This window comes from Notolepis coatsorum (genome assembly GCF_963971535.1).
Source record: "Notolepis coatsorum genome assembly, chromosome: 13".
Classification (NCBI taxonomy): Eukaryota; Metazoa; Chordata; class Actinopteri; order Aulopiformes; family Paralepididae; genus Notolepis; species Notolepis coatsorum.
This window is the reverse complement of record NC_140177.1, coordinates 27,948,010-27,974,394: the sequence shown is the minus strand read 5'-3', so window position 1 is coordinate 27,974,394 and position 26,385 is coordinate 27,948,010. Positions and strand designations below refer to the sequence as shown.

The following is a 26,385-nucleotide window of genomic DNA, read 5'->3' as shown; positions in this document are numbered from 1 at the left end:
GCATAATATAAAACCATATCCTATTATAACTATTTAAATTGTGACATGTATATAATAAAACATATGAAACTTGTAACCTTTTCTTGCAAAATTATGTACTGACCAGTGATGCCACAGATTACTTGTTAAAATTATCTGATTACTCCTTTAAAAAGTAATCAAGTTACAAAGTCGTTGTCCCACCTGCTGCTGCCACAAGAATGACAAGTTTATTTTTATTTTATAATGCTTTATTGAAAGTGCATAATGTCATGAGTGGCTGCTCAGACGGGTCATCATGAGACGACATCAGCCATCAGGCCATACTCCGGTCTAGCTGACTACCCCTGGCTCTTTATCATCAGCATTGAGATGGTAATTTAATAGTAACTCACAGCCACTTGGAAAAGTAACTAATCAGATTACTGGCTTGTAAAATGACGGAATACAGTAACTTATAAGCAAATTATAAGCCTCGGCTTCGGTCATTTTCATTATTTTATACTACTGTACATTGCTTTGTAAAAGTATAACGACGCAGTGAGGGGTATGTATGAGTCTTTATTTGGTATTCATGCACACAACGACTAGTGCATGGTGGATCAGATTCAAAGCCTCAAGTTCAATACAACCCTTGCATTACCCTAAATATCAAACCCATTTATTGCTGACACTTAATAATTGTTTACATAATTCATGGCAGTAATAATTGTCATAACGGATGAGTAAGCAAGAATTGCACTGACATTCAATATGACGGACAACGAAAGGCGTTTACAGTAAGGCTTCATGAGTTTCTTCAGTGTGACAAAGTGGCTGAGGGTCAAGTAATTGTGAAATTTACATTCGAGAACTTTTAGAGTAGACTAGTGATTTCCACTTTGTTAAGTCGTTTCCATGCCTCAGTTCTATGTCCCTTGTTTTAATAGATCTGACTCAAGAGTATGGGGAGTGTTTGGCCCCAGACATGTATACGTCACTTGTGGCAGGCATCAGACAGAATAGCTTGTGACAGTCTCATAGTCGGTCTGTACAGCGTCATGCCTTGTATCTCCAGCATGGCAGGTCTGGTGGTGCATTCCGGTGCGGTATGACATTACAAGACATAGTTTATAGTGTTGGTAGGTGGAGATCTGTACAGTTGCTATGGACTACCGAGATCAACCTCTGATATGGGTAATTTAAATACATTTGTAAGCTCGACACCCAACTGCTTTGGTCAACACGTCTCAACAGTTTGTTTCATGGTTGTTTCCCAGGCAACAAGGCCAGAGGACTAGCAATCAAAATTCTAGAATTATAAGGGGGGGGGGGGGGGGTCACAAATCGCAACTCTAATGTTCGCATGCACATATGAGACTTCACTTGTCGTCTCCGTGGTAACCCATCAGAACGTTTCCGTGACGACACTGTCACTGACCCATCCTCCTAGTTTAAGACCAGGATGTTTGAGCTGTCTGGGGAACATGCCCTTAACTGGCAAGATCACATCCACTTGTGAATCCATGTTTGACAAAACAATGATTACACCTTCTAAAAATATATTCATCTCATACCTTTTCAGTACAATAAAATAAATACTATGGTAAAACAATGTTTGTACTCTCGCTGCGCTCAGCAGCACCAACTATTTACAATGCATGATACTTAAAATAAAAAAATATTCTCACTGCAACGATAATTACTCATTTTAGAGAAAAAAAAACATCTGTTTACATGCACTGTCTTGGCACTGTAAGAGGGCGTGAAGAGGATGTCTCACTGGTTTGAAAGGCAGACCAGTCTCCCTGGAATTGACGGGGTTCCACTGGTCTCATGACATGGAACGATAGCAGAGCAGAAGTCATGATGGCTAACTTGAGTATGGGACATTTGGATGGAGGGCGATGGATGGTTTTGGAACTCCGGTCTCACTGCACTCGTGCCTCCAGGAGGGCGTTGGGTAGCAGGTGCACCTGAGGAGAGACGCAGCTGTTGAGGTGGCGCAGGGAGTCTGCTCCCAGGTAGGCCAGGAGCAGCTCCGAGCGCCGGTGGAGCAGGTGGAGCATGTCCTCGGCCAGGCTCTCCACCGAGGAGTAGCGCACCTTCTCCAGGTCAAAGATGTCCTTCAGGAAGAACACCACTTGGTCCTGTGGCAGACGAGATACAGGAGATAATGTTACACTAGAGACTAACACTGAAATAACTAGGACATGTCACTTTTGCAAATTTTCACAATGCGGCCCTCTAGTTGAGGGAGGCAACTTCTCAGTGACATCTAGCAGCATCTAACCATTCAATCTTTATTTATACTCTATAAATACACTGAGTAGTTAAACATTTACAGTGACGTCGAGATGTTACATTCACAAGTGTGTTTATAAATACATCAGAATAATTTTTTTTTATCCACTTTTTCTCCCATTTTCTATATTTTCTCCCATCCCAATTTCGTATCATCCAATTCAACCCTCCCCTGTCACAAACGCTGTTTCTTGCCTCCCACAAGCCGGCTGCAATGTGGACTAAGTCATACATAGCACAAGTCCCCTCCGGTACTTGAGGTAACAGCAGTCTCATCTTTTCACCTGCGCAGCTCGATCTCTCAGTGGCGAGGAGTAACGCGTGGGAGGCTCACGCTGCCCCCGACACTTCCTGATTCTACTGCGCAGGCGCACCAACCGACCTGTAGGAGTCGCTGTCCAGAACGCCCGATCCCCACCCATCAGTTTCCCACCCCCTAATACGGCCAATGTGTATTAGTATGAACGACGGTTTAGAACCGTAATGACCAGAGTGTCTAGTTTCAGAGTTTCCTGCAGGGTATTATTCCATGATGTAGGGGCAGAAAAGCCAACTTACGTCTCTGCCAGAGAGGCTCACCCGACCTTATTATATAGGATACAATGGTGTGTACCATAACTATCTAACGACTATAAAAGAAGGAATCGCTGTCATTCACATATCTTTCACTGTTCATCCGATTGGCTGGTGTATTGCTGAGGACCCAGGGAAGGGGAGGTTTGGTGCGTGTCTGTCCTTTGCATATCTTGAGAACTGTTCATCCAATTGAATGGTTGTATTGCTGAAGACCCAGGGGGTCCAGTGTTGAATATGGTGGCGCTATAACAATACTTTGTTTATGTTTAGCTGGTGTATTGCTGAATGTCTTAAAGCAAGGTAAGAAAAAAAAAAACTGCTTTTCATTTGTGTTGTACACATTTACGCTGATGACATGAGACTGTGCCACAGGTCGAATAGGGATCGAAAGGCCAATTGCTGAGAGTTGGATTTACTTTTGTTCAGCCAGACTGATGTGTAGATCACAAACGATATTTCCCCCTGAACATTTTAAATAGTGCAGTTTTAATTAGTATTTTGCAAGGGAAGTTGGATTAGCCTAATTCCTATCATGCATTGGATACGTAGGTTTTAAACACACTTGATGTCTGGTACCACTGGGGCCAGAGGCTCAGAATGCAGAGTCTGCCATTCACGGTTATCCTAGGCCGGGTGTCTTGCACAGGGGGACTGACGAGAGATGGGCACATCGAGCCCCTGACCTTCCACCTACATAACAGTCTCTTTAATCAACAGGCCACACAGTAGTATTCGGACACTTGCCTTGAAGAAGCAGCAGAAGTCGTGCAGGGAGCTCTTGGGTCCCAGGAAGCCCCAGGCCAGCACAGGGCTGATCTGCTCACACACGGCATAGAAGTGGGCAATGAACCCGTCGGGCACCTGGGACAAACAAATCAAGTTATAGGGACTCTAGGAAAGGTGCAATCTTCTAAAGAGAGATGCAGAAAAGCATCGAGACCTAGCAGGGAGTACTTTTTCCGCATGCATGACATTGTTGCATTAGTATTTAGGAAGTATTTCGAGGAGTAGAAGGTAAGATTTCTATTCATAGGGTACTTGTACCTTCATATGTTGCCTCTTCTGCTTTAACACTGACCAACAACTAGAAGCCACTGCCTGTGAAGGAAAACAGCATTAATCAGAATCACAAATGGATCAAATGGTATTAAACATGTCCTCCCCCACATGTGGCATAATTCACTCCTCCTGGTCGACCAACTGGCAAATAAGAGGAAATGTAATATTTCAATTTATTATCATATAATCTTTTCATAAGTATTCACTACTACTAACATTAGCTAGTTGGGTCTAATGGATGTCTTATATAAAGTTAGCTGTTACATGTGGAGTCTTGTCTAGTGTTTGGAAGGCAACATTAACATTTTATATAAAATTAGCCGTTACATTTGAAATCTAACATCCCTCTAATGTTTGGAAGGCAACTTTCGCCTATGTTTGAAGTCTCACGGTGTTCCATTACACATACCAGTTGAACACCACAGATACCACAAATTTTTCTATGAAAGAGAAACATTGGGAGGTTTTGTATCAGGTTTTTATTATCAATTACTAACGTCCTCGTATGAAACCCTTCAACTAGACACTGTCTGGAGGAGGGATATTCCAGACCTGGAAAGTGACTTTGATTGGCAAGAAGCATGGGCAAATGTCCGTCTTACATCAAGGAACCCGGACCATCAACAAATCAATCTTAACTATATTCACAGGACATACTTGACTCCTATAAGACTGAACAGAATGGGCCTGAAACAGGACTCAAAATGCTCCCAATGTACAAATGGAGACGAAGGGACATTTATGCACATGTATTGGGACTGCCCACCAGTTAAGGCATTCTGGAAAGATGTGACCTATCAATTATCAAAACTCGTATCTTGGAATATACCAGTACACCCCTCTGTATTGCTTTTAAATGATGTTTTTGAGTTTGCAGTAAATCCACAGCTAAAGAGATTGGTCTTATCGGGTATCACAGTAGCTAAAAAACTGATCGCATCACGTTGGTTTCAACCGGAAAAAATTTGCCGGAAAGTTTGGTCTCTTACATATCTCGATGTGATATATCAAGAAATATCTACAGCAAGAATTCTGGGTCTCAACGAATCCAAAATGTCAATGTGGGTAGAAGTGGTGGAGAGAATAAAAGCTAGCTTATAATGGTAGTGTCTGGTTAGGAGTGAGGGATAATGGAGGTACTATCCAAGGAGGGGTCCGGGAGGGGGGGGTTCGAGCTGGAGCATATGTGTGTAGGGTTTTAGAAAATATGTATTATATATATTTATGGATGAAGGATTGCACTACAACTCGTACACCTTACTGTAAATTGTACCTAAAATTGTACCTCATCCCATTTCTGCTTTGCACTAGATAGTACTGTACATTAGTACACTGCATAGTATTGTGTATTGTATATTATATGGTAACTCAGAACATTGTACATATGTCTATACCGAACACTGTGACCTCATTTTCTTCTTCTAAATTCATGCTATATTATGTTATTATGTTATTTGATACTATCTTGTCTAGCACAGTCTCTGGAGCGTAACAGTAAGAAGCATTTTGTATGAAAGTATTCTGTACTTCTGTATGACAACTATTAAAGAACTTGAACTTGAACTATGTCCTATATAAACATTTATATAATTGTTAATTTCGCTGGATATACACTGTATACGGTTAAAATGTTATTATAGACTTTTTTTTTTGTCTTGTTTCTGTACTTGCATGTAATTTTAACCACCTTGACTGTTAGTTTCATTATGCATTATGTGTTGAGTACTGACTTTTAATAATTTTTGTTTTGCAATAATAAAAAAAAAAAAAAAAAAAAAAAAAAGGAAGGCAACATTAACACTTTGACTGCCGGAAAACGCTTTACAGCGTCATTCCCGGCCATGCTCAAGTTGCCGGAGGACGCTGTACAGCGTCCTTATATCAATATTTCAAAAATCTGCGATCGGATTCATATTTCCCCTCCGCTGGCCTGAGATCCACCAGGAGGACCCACTGAGCTCTCTGGCGGTTCAGGAGCGCCATCTGGTGGCCGATCGGCGCAATCGCCAAACAGGAAGTGCTATGGAGGTTGTGCTGGTCGACCATATTACTTCCGGGCACTCTGTTTGGCTCACGGGACTCGATCTCGACACAATACATAGCGATTGATTGCCAATAACTCGATAAACAACATGATTTGGACATATATACTATTATACAAGCTGGAAATGGACCCGATATTTCTACATACCATAATAGGTAAATGACTGTTCCACGCTCATCGGCCAACGGCGCGAGGAGGATACGGTAAGATTCAGCGTTATTTTTTGATCGTATTCCATATAAACTGTTATGATGAACATATCACCCACACTAGATGAATGATATAACGCTGCCCACGGAATTATAAACGATCCCCCGCCCATCCGGTCATCATCAGATCATACGTAGATCATTCTAGAAGTACGTCCAATTGAAATTTTTTATATCGCCCCGATTGCCATCAAACTGTATTTCATCATCAATATAATGCATTTGGGGCTATATATCACGTTCTGGAAAAAGCTGCAGAAAGAGATGAAAACATACTTATACATTAGACCATACTTTACTATGATTATGTGAATGAAAAAGTTTAACGTTGCTACACAATGAACAATACATATAGGACTTTGAATGGGCCCTAATAATGGCAATGTAGCAATAGAATTTAAAAAGTTATAGCCATGCAAAGAAGGGGTACTTCTCCATAGACAAATAGAGCCGGCAACCTATGGTATATAATGAATTTAACCCATGGCACCCAAAGTGTTAAGATCTTTTATGAAGTGTTAGCTGTTACATATCTAATGCTTGATGGCTATTGACTGCCAAAACTGCATCAACCGACAGCCTCGCATTGGATATTTGTAGACCAGGAGGACAGAATGTCAAACGTGGGGAAGACATTTCAAATACCATTGTCCTGGTCTAGAAAAACACCAGGAACCGTAAACCTCAATGAAAGAGCTTTGCTCAGTCACTCACAGTCTCTTTGAAGGAGCTGTTGAGCCAGCGGTTGTTCACCACGTTCTGGATGGAGGTGGGCGGGTTCTCCAGGTCCTCAAATGAGTCCATCAGGATGAAATCCAGCACTATGTCGTAGAAGTTCAGATGCTTGACCTGAGATCAACAACCCAAGCTTTGATCAGAAACACTGCAGGGGGGGGGGGGGTGTAACATTCTGGACCTTTACAGGCTAAAGTTCTGTTTCAGTCACACAGCCATTTCTTTATTGGGCTGGTTCTTGTGATGGTCAGTTGACAAGTTCAGACATTGTATTGTATTCACATGCTCTGAGACTGGTTCTCAAACCTTTTCCTGTCACGGACCCCCAAATTAATATGCAACAGGTCAGGGACCCCCATTTGTTAAGATCTTGTCTCAGGAACCCCCATCCGAGAAGATATTTGTTGTTACACATGATTTAATCTAGAATTCCAGAACCATCTGTACTGTGGAGAGATAACAGTGGAGAGAATTGGCACACTTATTTATTATTAATATATTAAACTATCCCCCAATTTGCCAGGGACCCCTGGCACCCCCTCAAAGACCCCACTTTGAGAACCACTGCTCTGGGAGTGTTGGTAAATGGAAGAAGCCTCACCCCACGCGTGGCCAGCTCCACCTCCGTGTTCTCCCAGTGCTCCGTATCCTCCAGGAAGGAGATCATCTCCTCAAACACTTCCTCAAATCTCAACGGGCTCTGAAGACCAACCACAAATCACAGTCAGAGAGGCCAACAGTCATGGGCGGAAGGAACATTTCAGTATCTAGGAGTCTGTGGTTTCCACCGTACCTTTCGTGCTTTGACAATTATGGAAGACAGAATCTTCTTCCCCGTGTCGGCCAGAAATGTCCTGGTTGCCCTTTCACACAAAATGAGCTGTAGGGAACATTATAAGTACATATTAGTTGGTACAATATTATGAAAAACTTACCGTCTGTACTATTATGTACAGTCCTTATACTACCACCTATCATGCTAATATGTCTATGCACTCAGAGTGTAACACTCATGTTCGACACTATTTTTTTTAAAGATTTATTTTTTGGCGTTTTATCGCTTTATTTCTACTGGGCAGTCCAGTAGGGAGAGACAGATGAGGAATGGGAGACAGAGTGGGGGGAAGACCAGAGTGGGGGGAAGACCAGGGCCGGATTAACGACCAGGCCGCGGCCCGTGGGCCTCTAGTGATGAGGGGCCTCCAATATTTTTTTTTTCTTTTTTTTTTGTATTTTTTTTGGCCCCTCGCCACTAGAGGCCCCAACATTTTTTGAATTTTTTTTTTAACTTTAATTTTTTGAAGGCCCCTCGTCACTAGAGGCCCCAAATTAGTATTATTATTTTTTTAACTTTTTTAAAAAAATTTGGAGGCCCCTCGTCACTCGAGGCCTTTTGGAGGCCCCTCGTCACTAGAGGCCCCAAATATGTTTATTTTTTTTTTAACTTTTATCTAAAAAAAAATTGGAGGCCCCTCGTCACTAGAGGCCCCACATTTTATTTTTATTCTTTTCTTATTTTGGAGATCGATGTCATACTGACACTGAAATGAAAACATATTTCATCAACTAAAATATTTAGTCAAAAATATTTCATCAACTAAAATATACAGTACGTCACACCCTGCCGTCTGCAAGTGGCTAATCTTGAGTATTTTTTCTCCTCTTCATAAGAGTTTGAGGTTTTCCGTTTGAGGTAAAAACAGCAATAAAAAGTCAAAACTTGCATCTCCACATCCCAGCTCCGACGCCTGAATATTTTACCAACGGATTTCCAGTTCCGCGTTCGCGTTCTGCGCTCTGATTGGCCACTGACGTTTCTGGTAGCGCCAATCGTGTGACGCCTCTTTCTTTCACCGGTTAAGCTTAGGCACTCTTTCGAAGTTGGTTAAGGTTAGAGTTTGTCTTAGAGCAGGGCGATGGAACACCAGCCCTGATTCCATACGCTAACCTTAACCAACTTCGAAAGAGTCGCCTATACGCCAGTCAATATTTCTATTGTATTTTTTTTTCTTTTATACATACATACATACATACATACAGCCCCACCCCCACCTAATAGACAGTCCCCTCCCCATCGTATGTAATGTATATATTCTCTCCCCACCGTATATTTCTCTCCCACCCACCCACCCCTTCCTAATGTACAGTCCCCTCCCCATCATATGTATATACTCTGTCAGGATCTATGGGTAACAGTACTGTATATTTGCATATCATATATGTCACAAATGTAACAGTACTATATACCTGTATGTCATGTATGTCCATATGCCATAAATGTCATGATGTCATATATGTTGTGCATGTCATACATGTCACTATGAATTGAAAATGGGGGACCCTGATGTAAACAAGACAAACGTCTTTCTCTGGTCTGCATCCCCTTAATGTCCCCCATTTTCAATTCATCATAACATATATGACATACATGACATACAGATACAGTACTGCTATATCTATACATTTATGACATACCAGATTTGCAAATACAGTACTGTTTGTGATACGAAAAGAGTCCAGAAAAGAGAGTATATACATTTGACGTAGAAACTGTACATTGGAGGACGTTGGGTAGGTGGGGTGGAGGTGGGGGGGACTGTACATTGGAGGTGGGTCGGTGGGTGGGAGGGGTGGGTGGGTTGGTTGGTGGGGGACACTGTACAAGCAAAACTGTACATTGGAATATTGACAACCATACTTGGTCATTTACTGTACATTGGAGGGGGTTGTGTTAGGACATTTACAGGGGCCAGTTTCGAATTGCAGTCTCCCATAGGTGTTCTTTGAGAGTGTTTTTGAAAGTGGGTAGTGATTCACATTCCTTTACAGCTTTGGGTAGGGCGTTCCACATTGATGTGGCATAATTGCGAAACGTGTTTAGTCCCTTGTTTGAGCCGAATCTGGGTTTAACATGATTTGTGGAGCTCCCTCTGGTGTTGTGATCGTGGTATTCACTGACCTTTGGGAAGTATTTTGACATGTACATGGGTACCTTGGTCGTGTAGTGTATCTTTTTTTTTTGATCCACTTTTTCTCCCATTTTTCTATATTTTCTCCCATCCCAATTTTGTATCATCCAATTCAACCCTCCCCTGTCACAAACGCTGTTTCTTGCCTCCCACAAGCCGGCTGCAATGTGGACTAAGTCATACATAGCACAAGTCCCCTCCGGTACTTGAGAACAGCAGTCGCATCTTTTCACCTGCGCAGCTCGATCTCTCAGTGGCGAGGAGTAACTCGTGGGAGGCTCACGCTGCCCCCGACACTTCCTGATTCTACTGCGCAGGCGCACCAACCGACCTGTAGGAGTCGCTGTCCACAACGCCCGATCCCCACCCATCAGTTTGCCCGATCCCCACCCCCCTAATACGGCCAATGTGTATTAGTATGAACGACCAGCTAAACTGAAAGCAATGTGGAGTGCTGGGCTCGAACAGGCGAGCCCAGCGTCTCCGCATTCGTGGCGAGCGCCTTGCCCACTACGCCATGTAGCCGCCCGGTCGTGTAGTGTATCTTGTAGACCAGGCCCATTGCAAGTTGCTGTACTCTGTCGTCTACTCTAAGCCATCCTAGGTTGTCAAAGTGGGCAGGGGTGATCAAAGTCCTTTTAGCTTGGCCCTCAGAGCCCACCACTTCTAAATATTCTATATATTTTTTAAAGTGACATATAAAAACGCCACTGTGCGTGCGTGCACGTGTGTGTGTGGGGGGGGGCCTCCACAAGAATCTGGCCCAGGGGCCTTTGAAGTCTTAATCTGGCCTTGGGGAAGACATTCGGCAAATAACGACGGGTTCGGGAGTCGAACCCGGGTCGGCCGTGTCGTGGCTGAGCGCGCTATGTGGTTCGCCACTGGGGCGCCCATGTTCGACACTATTTGACAAACAATGCCACTGATCCTTAGCTGCCAGAGATGTACCCCTGCTGCTGACTTGTTCACAATTTGTCCAAAGTCACTGTGGATAAAAGTGTCCGCTAAATGACTAAATGTAGTACGGAGAACCTCCTGTTCTAAAGTGAATGGTTGTTCAGCATTACTGAGGCCAGGTCATACCTGACACGCCTGCCGCACACAATGCAACTTGGCCAGGAAGTCTGTGTCCCCGAGACACTCCAGCATCTCAGTCCTGAGGATAGAAGAAACGGAACAAAACACATGGGATGAGTCCAACGAGAGCACAGGCTGAAGGATGAGACCCATCAGCAGCATCGAATCCCCTCTCATCTGGGTTTTTAACCATTTCACTACCACACTACCAAATGGTTAACCCTTTCACTGCGACAATACAGAAGGTTAACTCTTTCACTGCCACACAACAATGGGTTAACCCTTTCACAACCACACTACATAAAGGTTAACCCTTCCACCACTACAACCGTTAAACTGTCTGTAGGGTGGTAGTGAAAGGGTTAACCTGTAGTGTGGTAGTGAAAGGGTTAAGAGCTTGGAAAAGTGTATTAATTGAGATGCAACTGGGAAGGGCTGCCTCCGTTTTTAAGTCTAGGAGCGTGGCTGCTTTCAATTAATTTCCGATGTAGAGGAGCATATGCAGCCCTGAGGTACAACACATACTACATATACGCTCCTCTACGAGGTACAACACATACTACATGTACTACATATACGCTCCTCTACGAGGTACAACACATACTACATGTACTACATATACGCTCCTCTACGAGGTACAACACATACTACATGTACTACATGTTTTTGTAGAAATTCTATTTGAAAGGGCTAAATCTGTTCTAGTCGGCACAATTTACAGACCGCCAGACCAAAATGGCTTTTATGATGTGTTGGATGCGTGCATAGCTGGAGTTGAGGATACAGAAATGATTCTTATTGGGGATTGGAACACGGATATGCAACAAAAAGATGCACCCGTCTTCAAATCCTACAATAGGTTTTGTGATCTGCACGGCCTCAGCCAACTAATCACACAACCCACACGTGTGTGTGAGTCAACTCAGACTACCATTGACCTCATCCTGACCTCTGACAAGTCCAAGATCGCCAATAAAGGGGTTATAGCATGCGGGTTAAGTGATCATTATATGATATTCTGTACGCGCAAAAAGCTAAAACAAAAGGCTGGCTGTCACAAAACAGTCACATCTAGAGACCTCAAAACCTACTCTAGCGAGGCCTTTAACCTTGAACTGGAGAGTCTGGACTGGTCAGATGAGCTCAATGGTACACTGGTTGAAGAAACATGGCTTGGCTTCAAAACCAAATTTTCAACGATACTAAACAACATGGCCCCCCTAAGAACCACCAGGGTAAAAAATCGCGCTGAGCCGTGGATGCACGCTGAAATACTGACCGCTATGAAAACCAGAGACAAAAAATGCTCCGAGTTTCGTAAAAGTCAGTCAAAGCTTACCATAAGCACGAGCAGTGAACTCCAAGCCCACGTGACTGAACTCAAACTGGAAAGAAACAGACTAAGAAATGATGTAAACTCCATGATCAAAACAGCAAAAAAAAAATTCATCAATGACAAAACCGAGGAAAACAAAAACAAACCATGTGAACTTTGGAAATTACTCAATAACCAACTAGGCTGCAGTAAAAAACTTAAAACCAGATTCTCAAACATAAACATAAAGACAGACAACACGCTCATCACAGAAAAGCTGGATGTAGCCAATTACTTAAATAGTTTCTTCACAAACATAGCCACAACACTGGTAAACAAACTACCCTCCCACTCAGGGCATTATGGGGTAGAACACATAGTAGCATACTACAAGAACCTAGCGGTCCACAAAGACGACTTCAAACTGGAAATGGTAACAACAGATGAGGTACTCAAAAAACTGAGCGCCCTCCAACCCAACAAGGCCACTGGCCATGACAACATCCCCTCCAAATTCCTCAGAGACTCGGCAGCCGCCATCACCCCAGTCATCACACACATAATAAACATCTCCATAAAACAGGGACACGTCCCCAAGGACTTCAAAATTGCGAGAGTGACCCCTCTGCACAAAAAAGGCAGTAAATTAGACCCAGGCAACTACCGCCCTGTTTCTATCCTTACCTCCATCTCGAAAGTCATGGACAATTTTTTATACGAACAGGTCGAAAAATACCTTGCGGAAAGAAATCTAATCTACGAATTCCAATCTGGCTTCAGAACATCCCACTCCACTGACACATGCCTTCTCTATTTAAACGACCACATCAAACAAGAGGTGGACGCGGGCAAATACTGCGGCATGGTCATGCTGGACCTACAAAAGGCCTTCGACACTGTCAATCACACCATTCTGATTGACAAGCTAAAAGCAATTGGTTTTGATAGTTTATCAGTGAGCTGGATGCAATCCTACCTGGAGGGGAGAGAGCAGATGGTGGAGGTAAACGGTACCCTATCCCCCCCCTCACAGTAAGCTGTGGTGTTCCACAAGGAAGCATACTAGGTCCGCTACTGTTCCTAATTTATGCAAATGTGACTGCAACTTGTTCCTGTTTGCGGACGACTCAGCCCTGCTGGTCTCTGACAAGAACAAGTTACAGGTTGAAAAAACCCTCAGCTCAGAACTAGGCAAAATCTGCATATGGCTCGCTGATAACAAACTATCATTACACATGGGCAAAACAGAGTCCATTCTCTTCGGTTCAAATAACAAACTCAGCAAGACCGACGGCTTCTCAGTTACAGTGGGTGACAATATTGTCACAAGGAAAGAAGATATTACCTACCTGGGTTCCATCCTAGAGGCAAATCTTTCCTGTGACAAAATGGCATCCAATGTAATAAAAAAAGTCAACCAACGAACTCGATTCTTGTACCGGATCTCCTCACTGGTAAACAAGAATACCCTGAAGACTCTAGCAGGAGCACTCATTCAAGGGTACTACGACTATGCTTGCACCTCATGGTACCAAAGCACCTCAAAGGCGCTAAAAACAAAATTACAAACATCTCAAAACAAACTGGTCAGACTACTGCTTGACCTTACTCCTAGAACCCACCTCACCCCTGCCCACTTTGACAACCTAGGATGGCTTAGAGTAGACGACAGAGTACAGCAACTTGCAATGGGCCTGGTCTACAAGATACACTACACGACCAAGGTACCCATGTACATGACAAAATACTTCCCAAAGGTCAGTGAATACCACGATCACAACACCAGAGGGAGCTCCACAAATCACGTTAAACCCAGATTCGGCTCAAACAAGGGACTAAACACGTTTCGCAATTATGCCACATCAATGTGGAACGCCCTACCCAAAGCTGTAAAGGAATGTGAATCACTACCCACTTTCAAAAACACTCTCAAAAAACACCTAAGGGAGACTGCAACTCGAAACTGGCCCCTGTAAATGTCCGAACACAACCCCCTCCAATGTACAGTAAATTACCAAGTATGGTCTTGTCAATAATCCAATGTACAGTGTTTGTTTGTACAGGTGTACAGTGTCCCCCACCCAACCCTCCTACCCAACCCCCCCCCCCCCCCCCCCACTCCTACCCACCCCCCCCCCCCCCCCACCTCCAATGTACAGTCCCCCCCCACCCCCACCTACCCAATCCAATGTACAGTTTCTACGTCTAATGTATATACTCTTTTCTTTCTGGACTCTTTTTGTATCACAAACAGTACTGTAATTGCAAATCTGGTATGTCATAAATGTATAGATGTAGCAGTACTGTCTATCGGTATGTCATGTATGTCACATATGTTACGATGAATTGAAAATGGGGGACCCTGATGTAAACAAGACGAAAGTCTTTCTCTGGTCTGCATCCCCTTAACAATTGTATGTATTGAGCTGTACTGTACTGTACCCATTCTGCAATCTGTTAATAAAGTTTTCAATCAATCAATCAACATATACGCTCCTCTACGAGGTACAACACATACTACATATACGCTCCTCTACGAGGTACAACACATACTACATATACGCTCCTCTACGAGGTACAACACATACTACATGTACTACATATACGCTCCTCTACGAGGTACAACACATACTACATATACGCTCCTCTACGAGGTACAACACATACTACATGTACTACATATACGCTCCTCTACGAGGTACAACACATACTACATGTACTACATATACGCTCCTCTACGAGGTACAACACATACTACATGTACTACATATACGCTCCTCTACGAGGTACAACACATACTACATGTACTACATATACGCTCCTCTACGAGGTACAACACATACTACATGTACTACATATACGCTCCTCTACGAGGTACAACACATACTACATGTACTACATACGCTCCTCTACGAGGTACAACACATACTACATGTACTACATATACGCTCCTCTACGAGGTACAACACATACTACATATACGCTCCTCTACGAGGTACAACACATACTACATGTACTACATACGCTCCTCTACGAGGTACAACACATACTACATGTACTACATTATGCTCCTGTACTTTGGAAATTAATTGAATGCAGCCGCATTGCTAGACTTGGCTGGAGGCTGTCAGAACAAGCCTTTAGTTTAGGGTCTTTCTCAACTAAGTCCCCCTTTTAACGGTTGTTGTTTTGCCATTTTCCAGGAATAACTCATAACAGTACCAAATATACGCTTCTTTAATAAGAAAAGAAAAATCACAATTGACAGATTTGATGATTAACTAGACTGTCCCAACTAATTGGCAACATCTTAAGAACACTAGTCCACTGAGGATGTCTTGAGGGGAGCACAGCTCCATAGCGGGGAGTCTTACCGGAGCACCCGACAGGAGATCTTGCCGTCATCAGCCATCTGCAGGGCCTCCTCGTAGAAGGGGTAGTGACACAGAGGGCTCAGGGCGTAGGCACTCCTTAGGTCTCTGTGCTCCGTGAGCTGGGCCACAGGAGGAGAGCAGAGGAAGGGAGGATGGAGTGAGAATCCTTGTCAAATATAGACAAATACACTGAATAATAACTTACCCAAGAAACTGGTTCTGGTCATTCACTAAAAAAAGATTCCACCTTGTTGGGGCGGGTGGGGGCTTGGGATGTTCAGCCTTATGTGCAGTGGGCCTATGATCTATGAGGGTTCCGTTTTTTTTTGTTGGATAGCGGGGGTGGGTGGGCACTCCTATGGTGTTCTGATCTACACCTGGATATATAATTTTACAATTTATTGATTTAATATAATTTAATTCAATTGTCATGTCTTATTCTGTTCATTTATTATTGTTACTGTATTGTGTCATGTGAAAAAGGAAAATAAAGAAATTGTATCACGAATTTTTTTTTAAATTTCTTTCCACCTCCAGTAGACCAACCATGACAAAAGCCTCTGCATTCACTGTATTTGTATAAATAAAGTAAAATATGCTTTAAGTGGAATTATTTAGTTAAAATACGTGTTAAATAGCTCTACATTCTGACAGCCATCACTGATATAGAGTGTCTGGTCAGTAACATGGGTCTCCCAGTCCCTCCTGCTCTGCAGTAAACACAAAATAAATGTTCTGGTATCCCGTTCCCACTTTATCCAATCAGGAGAGAGAACCCTAGATATTTGTACTTATTTCAAGAAATCTTACAAAGCTAAATTATCTCACTGCACTGGCAGATTATTTTACTAGTTTCAAGCAACAGGTATTTGCTTAAAACTAGTTTTTATGTCTTATTTTCGTCAGATAATCTTTGCAGTGAGAGCTCTCTCTCTCCTGATTGGATAAAGTGGAATGAAGTTGGAACGGGATAGCAGGAAATAAAATGTCTATTTACTGCAGAGCGGAGGGACTGGGAGACCCATGTTACTGACCGAACACTCTATATCAGTGATGGCTGTCAGAATGTAGTAGAGATACTTAACACTTACATGTAGAAAGATATCACTTACAGCACCTTGATGGCTGTCAGAATGTAGTAGAGATACTTAACACTTAAATGTAGAAAGATATCACTTACAGCACCTTTAATAGGTCTATGGTGAATAAGACCTAAGACATACGGTAGGTCTATTAAGAGCCTGAACTTGAGGTTCACCTTGGTCTGGCTTAATGAATGACCTGGCTGTCTTGAGCGACGGCACGTCTCTCTCGGGTCTAATCACACGGTTCAGCTCTTAAACTCCCTGAGCTGACCATGTCCCAAAGCAGCCAGGGTTCCCTGGCCCCCCCCACCCCCAAGCTGCAGAGGAAACGTGGCTGCCCCCTCGACTGTCGCATGGATGGAGGAATGTTTGATGTCTATTTATAGTTGCTTCTCCACACTCCATATGAGTGTTGCCTGCCGCTGACCTACTTTCACTGCTGGGAGCCTCGCCTTGCTCCTCTGATGGACACCCTACGGACACGGATACACACTGCTGGTGACACGGGTCTTAGTGTGAACATTCCTACAAGACGAGAGGATATCGGCAACAACACTCATAAAAAAAACAATTAAGTCTTGTAAAATCAGATTCTTATTAGCCGTGAGCAGCAGCTTTATAAGTCCCCCTTTTGGTTGGTCCACAGAAATGTCCCCACCCTCTGGCCACAGGTTTCACCCCAGGAGGCTGATATTGGGGCCTGGAGGTCAAGTGCGTGTCTGTTCATGCCGATTGGCTAAAAAGGGGGCTTGGTAATGGGAGTGGCCCATTGCAAAAAGGTCATAATTGTTTTTTATTGGTCGACCGGGTTCGAGAACATTAGCGGCACCAATCGGCTCGATCTCCCCCAGTGTCTTAATGAGTAAATGAGATGAGGGAGATACAGGAAACACCCTGGTTGTTTATATGTAGCTAAGATGTAGGGCATTTAAATCAAGATCCCCCCCCCAGCTGCCTGACGGCTAGCAACACGTCAAACTGGCTGAGATTAGAAGAGCCGCTGAGCTCACTGCAACTCACCCTGTTCATGTCGGGAGAGACAACCTTCCATGTACCAAGTGCACTTTCTGTGTGCTTTTCTGTTCAAATAGATGACCCAACCATCTCGTCCTTCGTGCCAGCGGCCATCAGGCTCCATGTGGGCATAGGCTCCATGTGGGCATGGACCGCTGCCAACAGCTAACTCGAGAACTATTAGGAATGTCTGACCACTAGGTGTGTCTGACTCTTAACCACCAAAACCTGCACGGAGTCCAGTGTATGACGTATATCATGCCAGTTAGGGTACAGACCCTCACCTGCACCTTGTGTATACAGTTTATTTTTAGAGTTAATTATATTGTTTACACCGTTTATTTTTTCTCCATTTCTTTATTTATATATACATACAGTATATATATATATATATATATATATATATATATATATATATATATACAGATTTCATTGTATTGCCTATATATATATATATATATATATATATATATTTCTTTTTTTAATCCTCTTTTTCTCCGACTGATTTTCTATTTTTCTCCCCATCCCAATTTAGTCGTTATGCCAATTCCCCCCCTCCCCTACCTGGTTGTTGTGCGCATGTTCCTCCTACTGGTCAGTACAAGGGAACCCTGAAGTCTACCACACGCTTCCTCCGACACATGTGGAGACAGCCAGTGGCTCTCTTTTCACCTGGCAGCGAGGATTCTCATTGGTGAAGCGTAATGCGTGGGAGGTCACGCTGCCTTCACCATTTCCTGCCTCTCGCTGAGCAGGCGCCCAGACCTGACCTGTAGGCGTCGCTGTCCACAATGCCAGATTACCAACCTCGACTTCCCTCCCGCTAACTCAGCCAAACGAGTTAGTATGACGATCGGCCCAAGCCGCAGGCAATGCTGACTCCGGGAGTCGAGACCGCAGCCTCTTGCATTGGTGACTAGCGCAATCTCCGCTACGCCATCCGACCGCCCCCTTGTATTTCCTATATTTATGTCTTTCTAGCATTACCCTGCCCAACCTGTACCCCCTCCACCATGCTGCTATGATGCCCGAAATTCCCCAAGGGGATCAATAAAGGAATATTTTATCTTACCTTACCAGTTCTACCTAAATAGCTCGGACTCTACAATAGCTTCTAGACTAGTCTATATTCCCAAAGAGTTGACACGTTAATTCATTGCAAAATGAGTGCAGATATTTCTTGGTTCAAGGTATGGCACACAGATAATATACTGTATCCTGCTGTACAGTCCTGCCAGGATTTCAGGGAGGTTTTTTCTGCGATCCTAGCAACCAAATTTATGCTTGATTCTTGGAGAATTAGCAGTGTTTAATAATCGCAGGACTGACTAAACTCAATTCAAAAGGGCAACGTTGTGATGTTTAACTAGCTGCCAAATGCCATTGTCTGTTAACTAATGTAAAACTGGGTTGATTTGTGAAAACTTCAAATCCAGTCTTTTTGAGTCAGTTGATGTTTTTAGGCTGTGATCAGATTGGACACCTTTTTCTTGCGCTCAAAACGCAAGGTGCAGCGGTGAACATAGAGAATGAAAAGTGCACAGGGCACAGCCAGTGAGTGACCACTGAATACTGTTGCTACCTCAGCTAATGTTTATGTTTATTAAAAGATCCCCATTAGAATTGGCGGTTAGGTGGCTGAGCGGAGATTGCGTTCGTCACCAACCCCGGAGCTGTGAGCTGGATTCGCCTGTTCGAATCCAGCTCACAGCTCCGGGGTTGTCACCAGCTTGGCTGGCCGTCTGCACTAATACAATTGGCTGTATTAGAGGGTGGGAGAAGCTGGCGGGGATGAATGAATGAATGAAATGAATGAAAACTTTATTTAACAGATTGCAGAATGGGTACAATACAGTACGGCTCAATACATACAATTGTTAAGGGGATGCAGACCTGAGAAAGACGTTTGTCTTGTTTCCATCAGGGTCCCCCATTTTCAATTCATATAGACATTTATGACATACATAACATACATGACATTTATGGCATAGGGACATATAGGTATTTAGTACTGATACATTTGTGACATAGGCGGTATTCAAATATACAGTACTGTTACCCCTAGATCCTGACAGAGTATATACATATGATGGGGAGGGGACTGTACATTAGGAGGGGGTGGGTGGGTGGGAGGGGAATATACATACGGCGGGGAGGGAATATATACATGCGGTGGGGAGGAGACTGTCTATTAGGAGGTGGTGGGGGTTTTGGGCATTTACGGTGGCCAGTTTCGAATTGCAGCCTCCCGTAGGTGCTCTTTAAGGGCGGTTTTGAATGTGGGCAGGGATTCACATTCCTTTACAGCTTTGGGTAGGGCGTTCCACATTGTTGTGGCATAATTGCGAAACGTGTTTAGTCCCTTGTTTGAGCCGAATCTGGGTTTAACATGATTTGTTGAGCTTCCTCTGGTGTAGTGGTTGTGGTATTCACTGACCTTTGGGAAGTATTTTGACATGTACATGGGCACCCCGGTCGTATAGTGTATCTTGTAGACCAGGCCCATTGCAAGTTGCTGTACTCTGTCGTCTACTCTAAGCCATCCTAGGTTGGCAAAGTGGGCAGGGGTGAGGTGGGTTCTGGGGTTCAGGTCAAGTAGTAGTCTGACCAGTTTGTTTTGTGATGTTTGTAATTTTGTTTTAAGCGCCTTTGAGGTGCTTTGGTACCATGAGGTGCACGCATAGTCATAGTACCCTTGAATGAGTGCTCCTGCCAGAGTCCTCAGGGTATTCTTGTTTACCAGAGAGGAGATCCGGTACAAGAATCTAGTTCGTTGGTTGACTTTTTTTATTACATTGGATGCCATTTTGTCACAGGAAAGATTTGCCTCTAGGATGGAACCCAGGTAGGTAATTTCGTCTTTCCTTGTGACAATATTGTCACCCACTGTAACTGAGAAGCCGTCGGTCTTGCTGAGTGGGTCCGGGTCGTTGTAAACAGCGACTCCTACAGTTCGGTCGGGGCGCCTGCTAAGCGCGGATAGGACTTGAGGGGGATAGTGTGATCCTCCCACACGCTACGCCCTCTCGATGAGAATCCGCGCTGCCAGGTGAAAAGAAGCGGTGATTGGCTGGACGTGTGTCGGAGGAAGCACGTGGTAGCCTCCACTCTCCCAGATGATCTGACTGTGGGGGGTAAGTGCGCAGCGACCAGGAAGGGACTGGGAATTGGCATACGACTAACATTGGGATGGGAGAAAAATCGGAGGAAAAATGGAGGGGGAAAAAGATCAAAAAAAAAAAAAAAAAAATTAGATGACACATGAAAGAGCCTCTAGTCTTCCTGGGGTTCTGAAGTTACACACATTAAGTTAGCATTGATAATAGCCGATTTCAGATTTGTAATCCCTCCCCTCGGTTGATTCGATTGGTCTGCCGACAAGTAGGTGACAGACACTGACGTCGATGTGGTCCACAGCTAAAGTTGAAACCTTTTCAACCGAGAGCGCCCCGAAATAACGTTGCTTCAAAAACACGGAGCGCGTCGTTTGGAGGAGACGTTTGCCGGTCACGACAAGACCATTGAAAACCATAGAAAAAAGGTGCAGGTGTGTTTTAAAAAGGCATGTAATGTGATCACAGTCTTATGCTTTATATAAGTGAGGCGATGTGGTCTGATGACATGACTAGGGACTGACCACATGACTAGGGGGACTGACCACACGACTAGGGGGACTGACCACACGACTAGGGGGACTGACCACACGACTAGGGGGACTGACCACATGACTAGAGGGACTGACCACACGACTAGGGGGACTGACCACACGACTAGGGGGACTGACCACACGACTAGGGGGACTGACCACACGACTAGGGGGACTGACCACATGACTAGGGGGACTGACCACATGACTAGGGGGACTGACCACACGACTAGGGCGACTGACCACACGACTAGGGCGACTGACCACACGACTAGGGGGACTGACCACACGACTAGGGGGACTGACCACACGACTAGGGGGACTGACCACATGACTAGGGGGACTGACCACATGACTAGGGGCACTGACCACACGACTAGGGGGACTGACCACACGACTAGGGGGACTGACCACACGACTAGGGGGACTGACCACACGACTAGGGGGACTGACCACACGACTAGGGGGACTGACCACACGACTAGGGGGACTGACCACATGGTAGACCCGTGTGATGCTCACCTCGACAGCAGACACAAAGGAGTCGGTGGAGGCGATGCTCATGGTGTCTCTCAGACAAGAGTCCTCCAGCTCCTCTCTGGACGACACGTCCGACATTTTGTCTGCGATCAAAATAAACACATTAGCCGGGATAGAAATAAACATTATTGGCAACAACACAGACGGACGCTTCGCCACAACTCGGAAGTCATCGATCAGATACGAGCGCGGGGGATGATTAGCGGCACACAGATGCTGTGGACATGGTTTGTGACCCAGCTCTTGGGTGTCCCGCCGCTCCCCCGCGCTCATCTCATTACGGTAATATCCTAACGGGGCTCACGGTGCGGGCGGGAGGGAGAGAAACACTAATAGAGAGAGAGAGACTAATAGATAACAGCTGGTGGAACCGCAGGGTGAATGTGACCACATGAAAAGCCAGATCTTTTATTTTTTACTGAAGTCCATTTAGCTAGAGCTCCAAAAAGGTCAACTACCGTACTTTTCGGACTATAAGTTGCGGCTTTTCCCCCCATTTTTCGACCCTGCGGCTTATATAACGGTGCGGCTTATATGTGACTCAACGTGACCAAACCCGAAAATGTAAAAATCAAAATATTGCTTTTTTGACTGCATTGAAATGTTATTTATCTGTTCCCTTATTTGCTAAACTTAATACAACTTTAAATGAGTTAATTCTTGTTATTTGTCCGACAGTATTGTGTCCCAATGCTAATTACATATGGTAATTAAACATTAAAACACGTGCGGCTTATAGTCCAGTGCGGCTTATATGTGTACACATCATTCAATTTAGCTGCTGCGGCTTATAGTCAGGTGCGGCTTATAGTGCGAAAAGTACGGTAGCTGGAATTCACTGCAATTTCCAGCACACCAGAATCAATTCCAATGTTAGAGCTCGCTAGGAATGCAAGCCCATATAACTCTGTATGATAGCATGTACAGTTCTATATATATAATATAATATATATACAGTATATATATATTATATATATATATCCACATCTGTCTGTACATACCGGCATATAATCCTTTTTACATATCTGTAGATACTAGATATACATCTGTACATATTCCTTACCTACTCTAACTAGTTACGCTGCTGGCCAGTATAACTTATTATAATGTCTTTATACCTGTATCACTGTACATATTAATACTACAACTCTGTACATACATATGATTAGCACTATTACTCAGTAGTACTAATTTATATATATTATACCCAGTTTAATCACCTGTACATTGTATATTGCTGTTGCACTTTACTGTTACATTTGCACTGTGGTTGGATACCAAACCTTTTTTTTATTATTATTATTTTTTCCCCCTCTTTCCGATTTTTCTCCCATCCCAATGTTAGTCGTTATGCCAATTTCCAATCCCTTTCCTGGTCGTTGCGCACTCTACCCCCTACCATCGGTCCAGGAGGTCGGAGACTATCGCATGCTTCCTCCGATAGTACATGTGTACCCAGCCCACCGCTTCTTTTCACCTGGCAGCGCGGACTCTCACTGGGAGAGTGTAACGTGTGGAAGGTCACACTACCTCTCTCAGATCCTTCCCTTGCTGTGCAGGCGCCCCGACCGCTGTTTACAACGACCAGGACTCACCCTCGCCGGGTTTCCCACCCGCTAACACAGCCAATCGTGTTAGTATGGACGGTCGGCCAACCCGGAAGCACCACAGCTGGATTCGATCCCACTGTCTCTGTGGTGATAGACAGACGCTTAGTCCGCTGCACTACCCGGCCGCACCCAAACCTTTTTTGTTGTACTGTACTTGTGCTGTATGATGACAATACATTTTAATCTAATGAACATTTCACTATGTGAGTGTGAGTGTGAGTAAGTGAATGAATGTGTGTATGTGTGTGTGCGTGTGAATGAATGTGAGTAAGTGAATGAATGTGTGAGTAAGTGAATGAATGTGTGTGCGTGTGTGTGTGTGTGTGTGTGTGAGTGAGTAAGTGAATGTGTGTGTGTGTGTGTGAGTGAGTAAGTGAATGTGTGTGTGTGAGTAAGTGTGTGAGTAAGTGAATGTGTGTGTGTGTGTGAGTAAGTGAATGAATGTGTGAGTGTGAGTGTGAGTGTGAGTGTGAGTGTGAGTGTGAGTGTGTGTGTGTGTGTGTGTGTGTGTGTGTGTGTGTGTGTGTGTGTGTGTGTGTGTGTGTGTGTGTAAAATAAGATAAGATAAGATATTCCTTTATTGTCCCCTTGGGCAAATTCAGGCATAGCAGCATGGGAGAGGGGGGAGGGGAGGTACAGGTTGTAAAAAGCAGTGTAAAATCAATATAATTAACATAACATAATTAACTCTGGACATGTGCTTAATGGTCAACAAGGTGCGAGATGAAGGTATATATGCCCTCTCAGTTATATTTGCCCTACAATAAGTGGTTACAATATATAATCTAACCCAATAATCTAAATATAATCTAATATATAGTCTGACAAACTAAATGCTAAATATATGCAATATATAATCTAATAATCGAAATATAATCTAATATATAATAAAAGAAATGCTAAATATATGATCTGATGAAGTATACAGTATTCACATAAGGTGCGGTATGCATAAGGTAGCATATTGTCCTTTTAGGTTCCTAGTAGTTGGGTGTCTGGCAGCAGTCCCTGCCCACTGTTGTGGAGCCTGTGTGGTGTGTGGTGTGTGGTGTGTGTGTGTGTGTGAGAGAGATAAGATAAGATATTCCTTTATTGTCCCCTTGGGCAAATTCAGGCATAGCAGCATGGGAGAGGGGGGGTACAGGTTGTAAAAAGCAGTGTAAACAATATAACAAATCAATATAATTAATATAATTTACTCTGGACATGTGCTTAATGGTCAACAAGGTGCGAGATGAAGGTATATATGCCCTACAATAAGTGGTTATACAATATATAATCTAACCCAATAATCTAAAATATAGTCTGAAAAAAACGAAATGCTAAATATATGTAATATATAATCTAATAATCCAATAATCTAAATCGAATCTAATATATAATAAAATAAATGCTAAATATATGATCTGATGAAGTATACAGTGTTCACATAAGGTGCGGTATGCATAAGGTAGTATATTGTCCTTTTAGGTTCCTAGTAGTTGGGTGTCTGGCAGCAGTCCCTGTCCACTGTTGTGGAGCCTGATGGCCGCTGGTATGAAGGACTGGCCGAGGCGGTTAGTTGAGAACAGTGTGTGTGTGCGCGTGCGTGAGTAAGTGAATGAATGTGTGTGTAAGTGAATGTGTATATGTGTGTGGTCTGCCTCACCGTGGCATGAGGGCTCAGTCAGGCCCAGCGCTCCCTCAAACTCCTCCTGCAGGCGGTAGGCTCTCTGCAGCAGGGACTCCAGCTTGCGGATGAACTCGGCACCGATGATGTCCTGAACACACAGGGTTAGTGATGCACCGATGTGAAAATTGTGGCCGATACCGATAACCGATATTAATATTGCTGTTCTGGCCGATACCGATATTTACCGATGTCGATATCTCTGTATAGAAAACACTTTTTTATGATAATCAAATAAAGAGCTATTTTCCAAAACGCATAATTTTTTTACTTTTGTAACTTATTTTCAGAAATGACTGATATTTTGAAACTATTTAAGGCCAAAACATGTAAAAAAAATATATATATATATATATATATATAATTTTTTTTTTTTTTTTTTTTTAATATCGGCCCCATCTTGATATCGGACCGATACCGATGTGTAAAAAAACGGCCATATCGGCCGATATTATATCGGCGGCCGATATATCGTGCATCACTACACAGGGTCCAACGTTACACTCTTAACAACTACAGCTCTGCACCAGAGAGAGAGAGGCTCTCATCCATATCGATTCTCAAGTCACTCGCCTTTTTAACAACCCGGGCATTTTTATGTTTTCAGTGAAAATGAGAACAACGTAGCAAAAATTACCATTCCCTCTAACATCGTGAATCATATCAGTCAAGATAATAGCAATTCAATATATTTTTCCAAATCGTTCAGCCCTAGTGTCGGGGTCAGCCCTATGTTCACACATTTCTAAGATTGTTCTCAAAATGAGGCCCTATGTTCCCACAGTGCTATGTTCCCACAGCCCAATGGTCCCACAGCCCTATATTCCCACACAGCCCTATGTTCCCTCAGCCCTATGGTCCCTCAGCCCTATGGTCCCACAGCCCTATGGTCCCACAGCCCTATGGTCCCACAGCCCTATGTTCCCACAGCCCAATGTTCCCACAGCCCTATGTTCCCACAGCCCTATGTTCCCACAGCCCTATGTTCCCTCAGCCCTATGTTCCCTCAGCCATATGTTCCCTCAGCCCTATGTTCCAACAGCCCTATGTTCCCTCAGCCCTATGTTCCCTCAGCCCTATGTTCCCTCAGCCCTATGTTCCCTCAGCCCTATGTTCCCACAGCCCCATGTTCCCTCAGCCCTATGTTCCCACAGCCCTATGTTCCCACAGCCCTATGTTCCCTCAGCCCTATGTTCCCTCA

At 43.8% G+C, this 26,385-nt stretch overlaps 1 protein-coding gene across 1 annotated transcript in view; it reads right to left on the bottom strand.

Annotated features, from left to right (window-relative positions):
* Nucleotides 1–526: 526 nt before the first annotated feature.
* Nucleotides 527–26,385, bottom strand: part of miga1 (mitoguardin 1) — a 44,212-nt gene continuing 18,353 nt past the window's right edge. The window contains exons 7-16 of the mRNA XM_084326873.1: nucleotides 25,164–25,275; nucleotides 21,888–21,988; nucleotides 15,621–15,739; nucleotides 10,938–11,010; nucleotides 7,679–7,765; nucleotides 7,487–7,585; nucleotides 6,865–6,999; nucleotides 3,883–3,936; nucleotides 3,583–3,699; nucleotides 527–2,108 (exon numbers count right to left, since the gene is read on the bottom strand). Coding sequence (XP_084182999.1) covers nucleotides 1,890–2,108; nucleotides 3,583–3,699; nucleotides 3,883–3,936; nucleotides 6,865–6,999; nucleotides 7,487–7,585; nucleotides 7,679–7,765; nucleotides 10,938–11,010; nucleotides 15,621–15,739; nucleotides 21,888–21,988; nucleotides 25,164–25,275 — 1,116 coding nt within the window. The 3' untranslated portion in view covers nucleotides 527–1,889. The remainder of the gene's footprint in view (nucleotides 2,109–3,582; nucleotides 3,700–3,882; nucleotides 3,937–6,864; nucleotides 7,000–7,486; nucleotides 7,586–7,678; nucleotides 7,766–10,937; nucleotides 11,011–15,620; nucleotides 15,740–21,887; nucleotides 21,989–25,163; nucleotides 25,276–26,385) is intronic.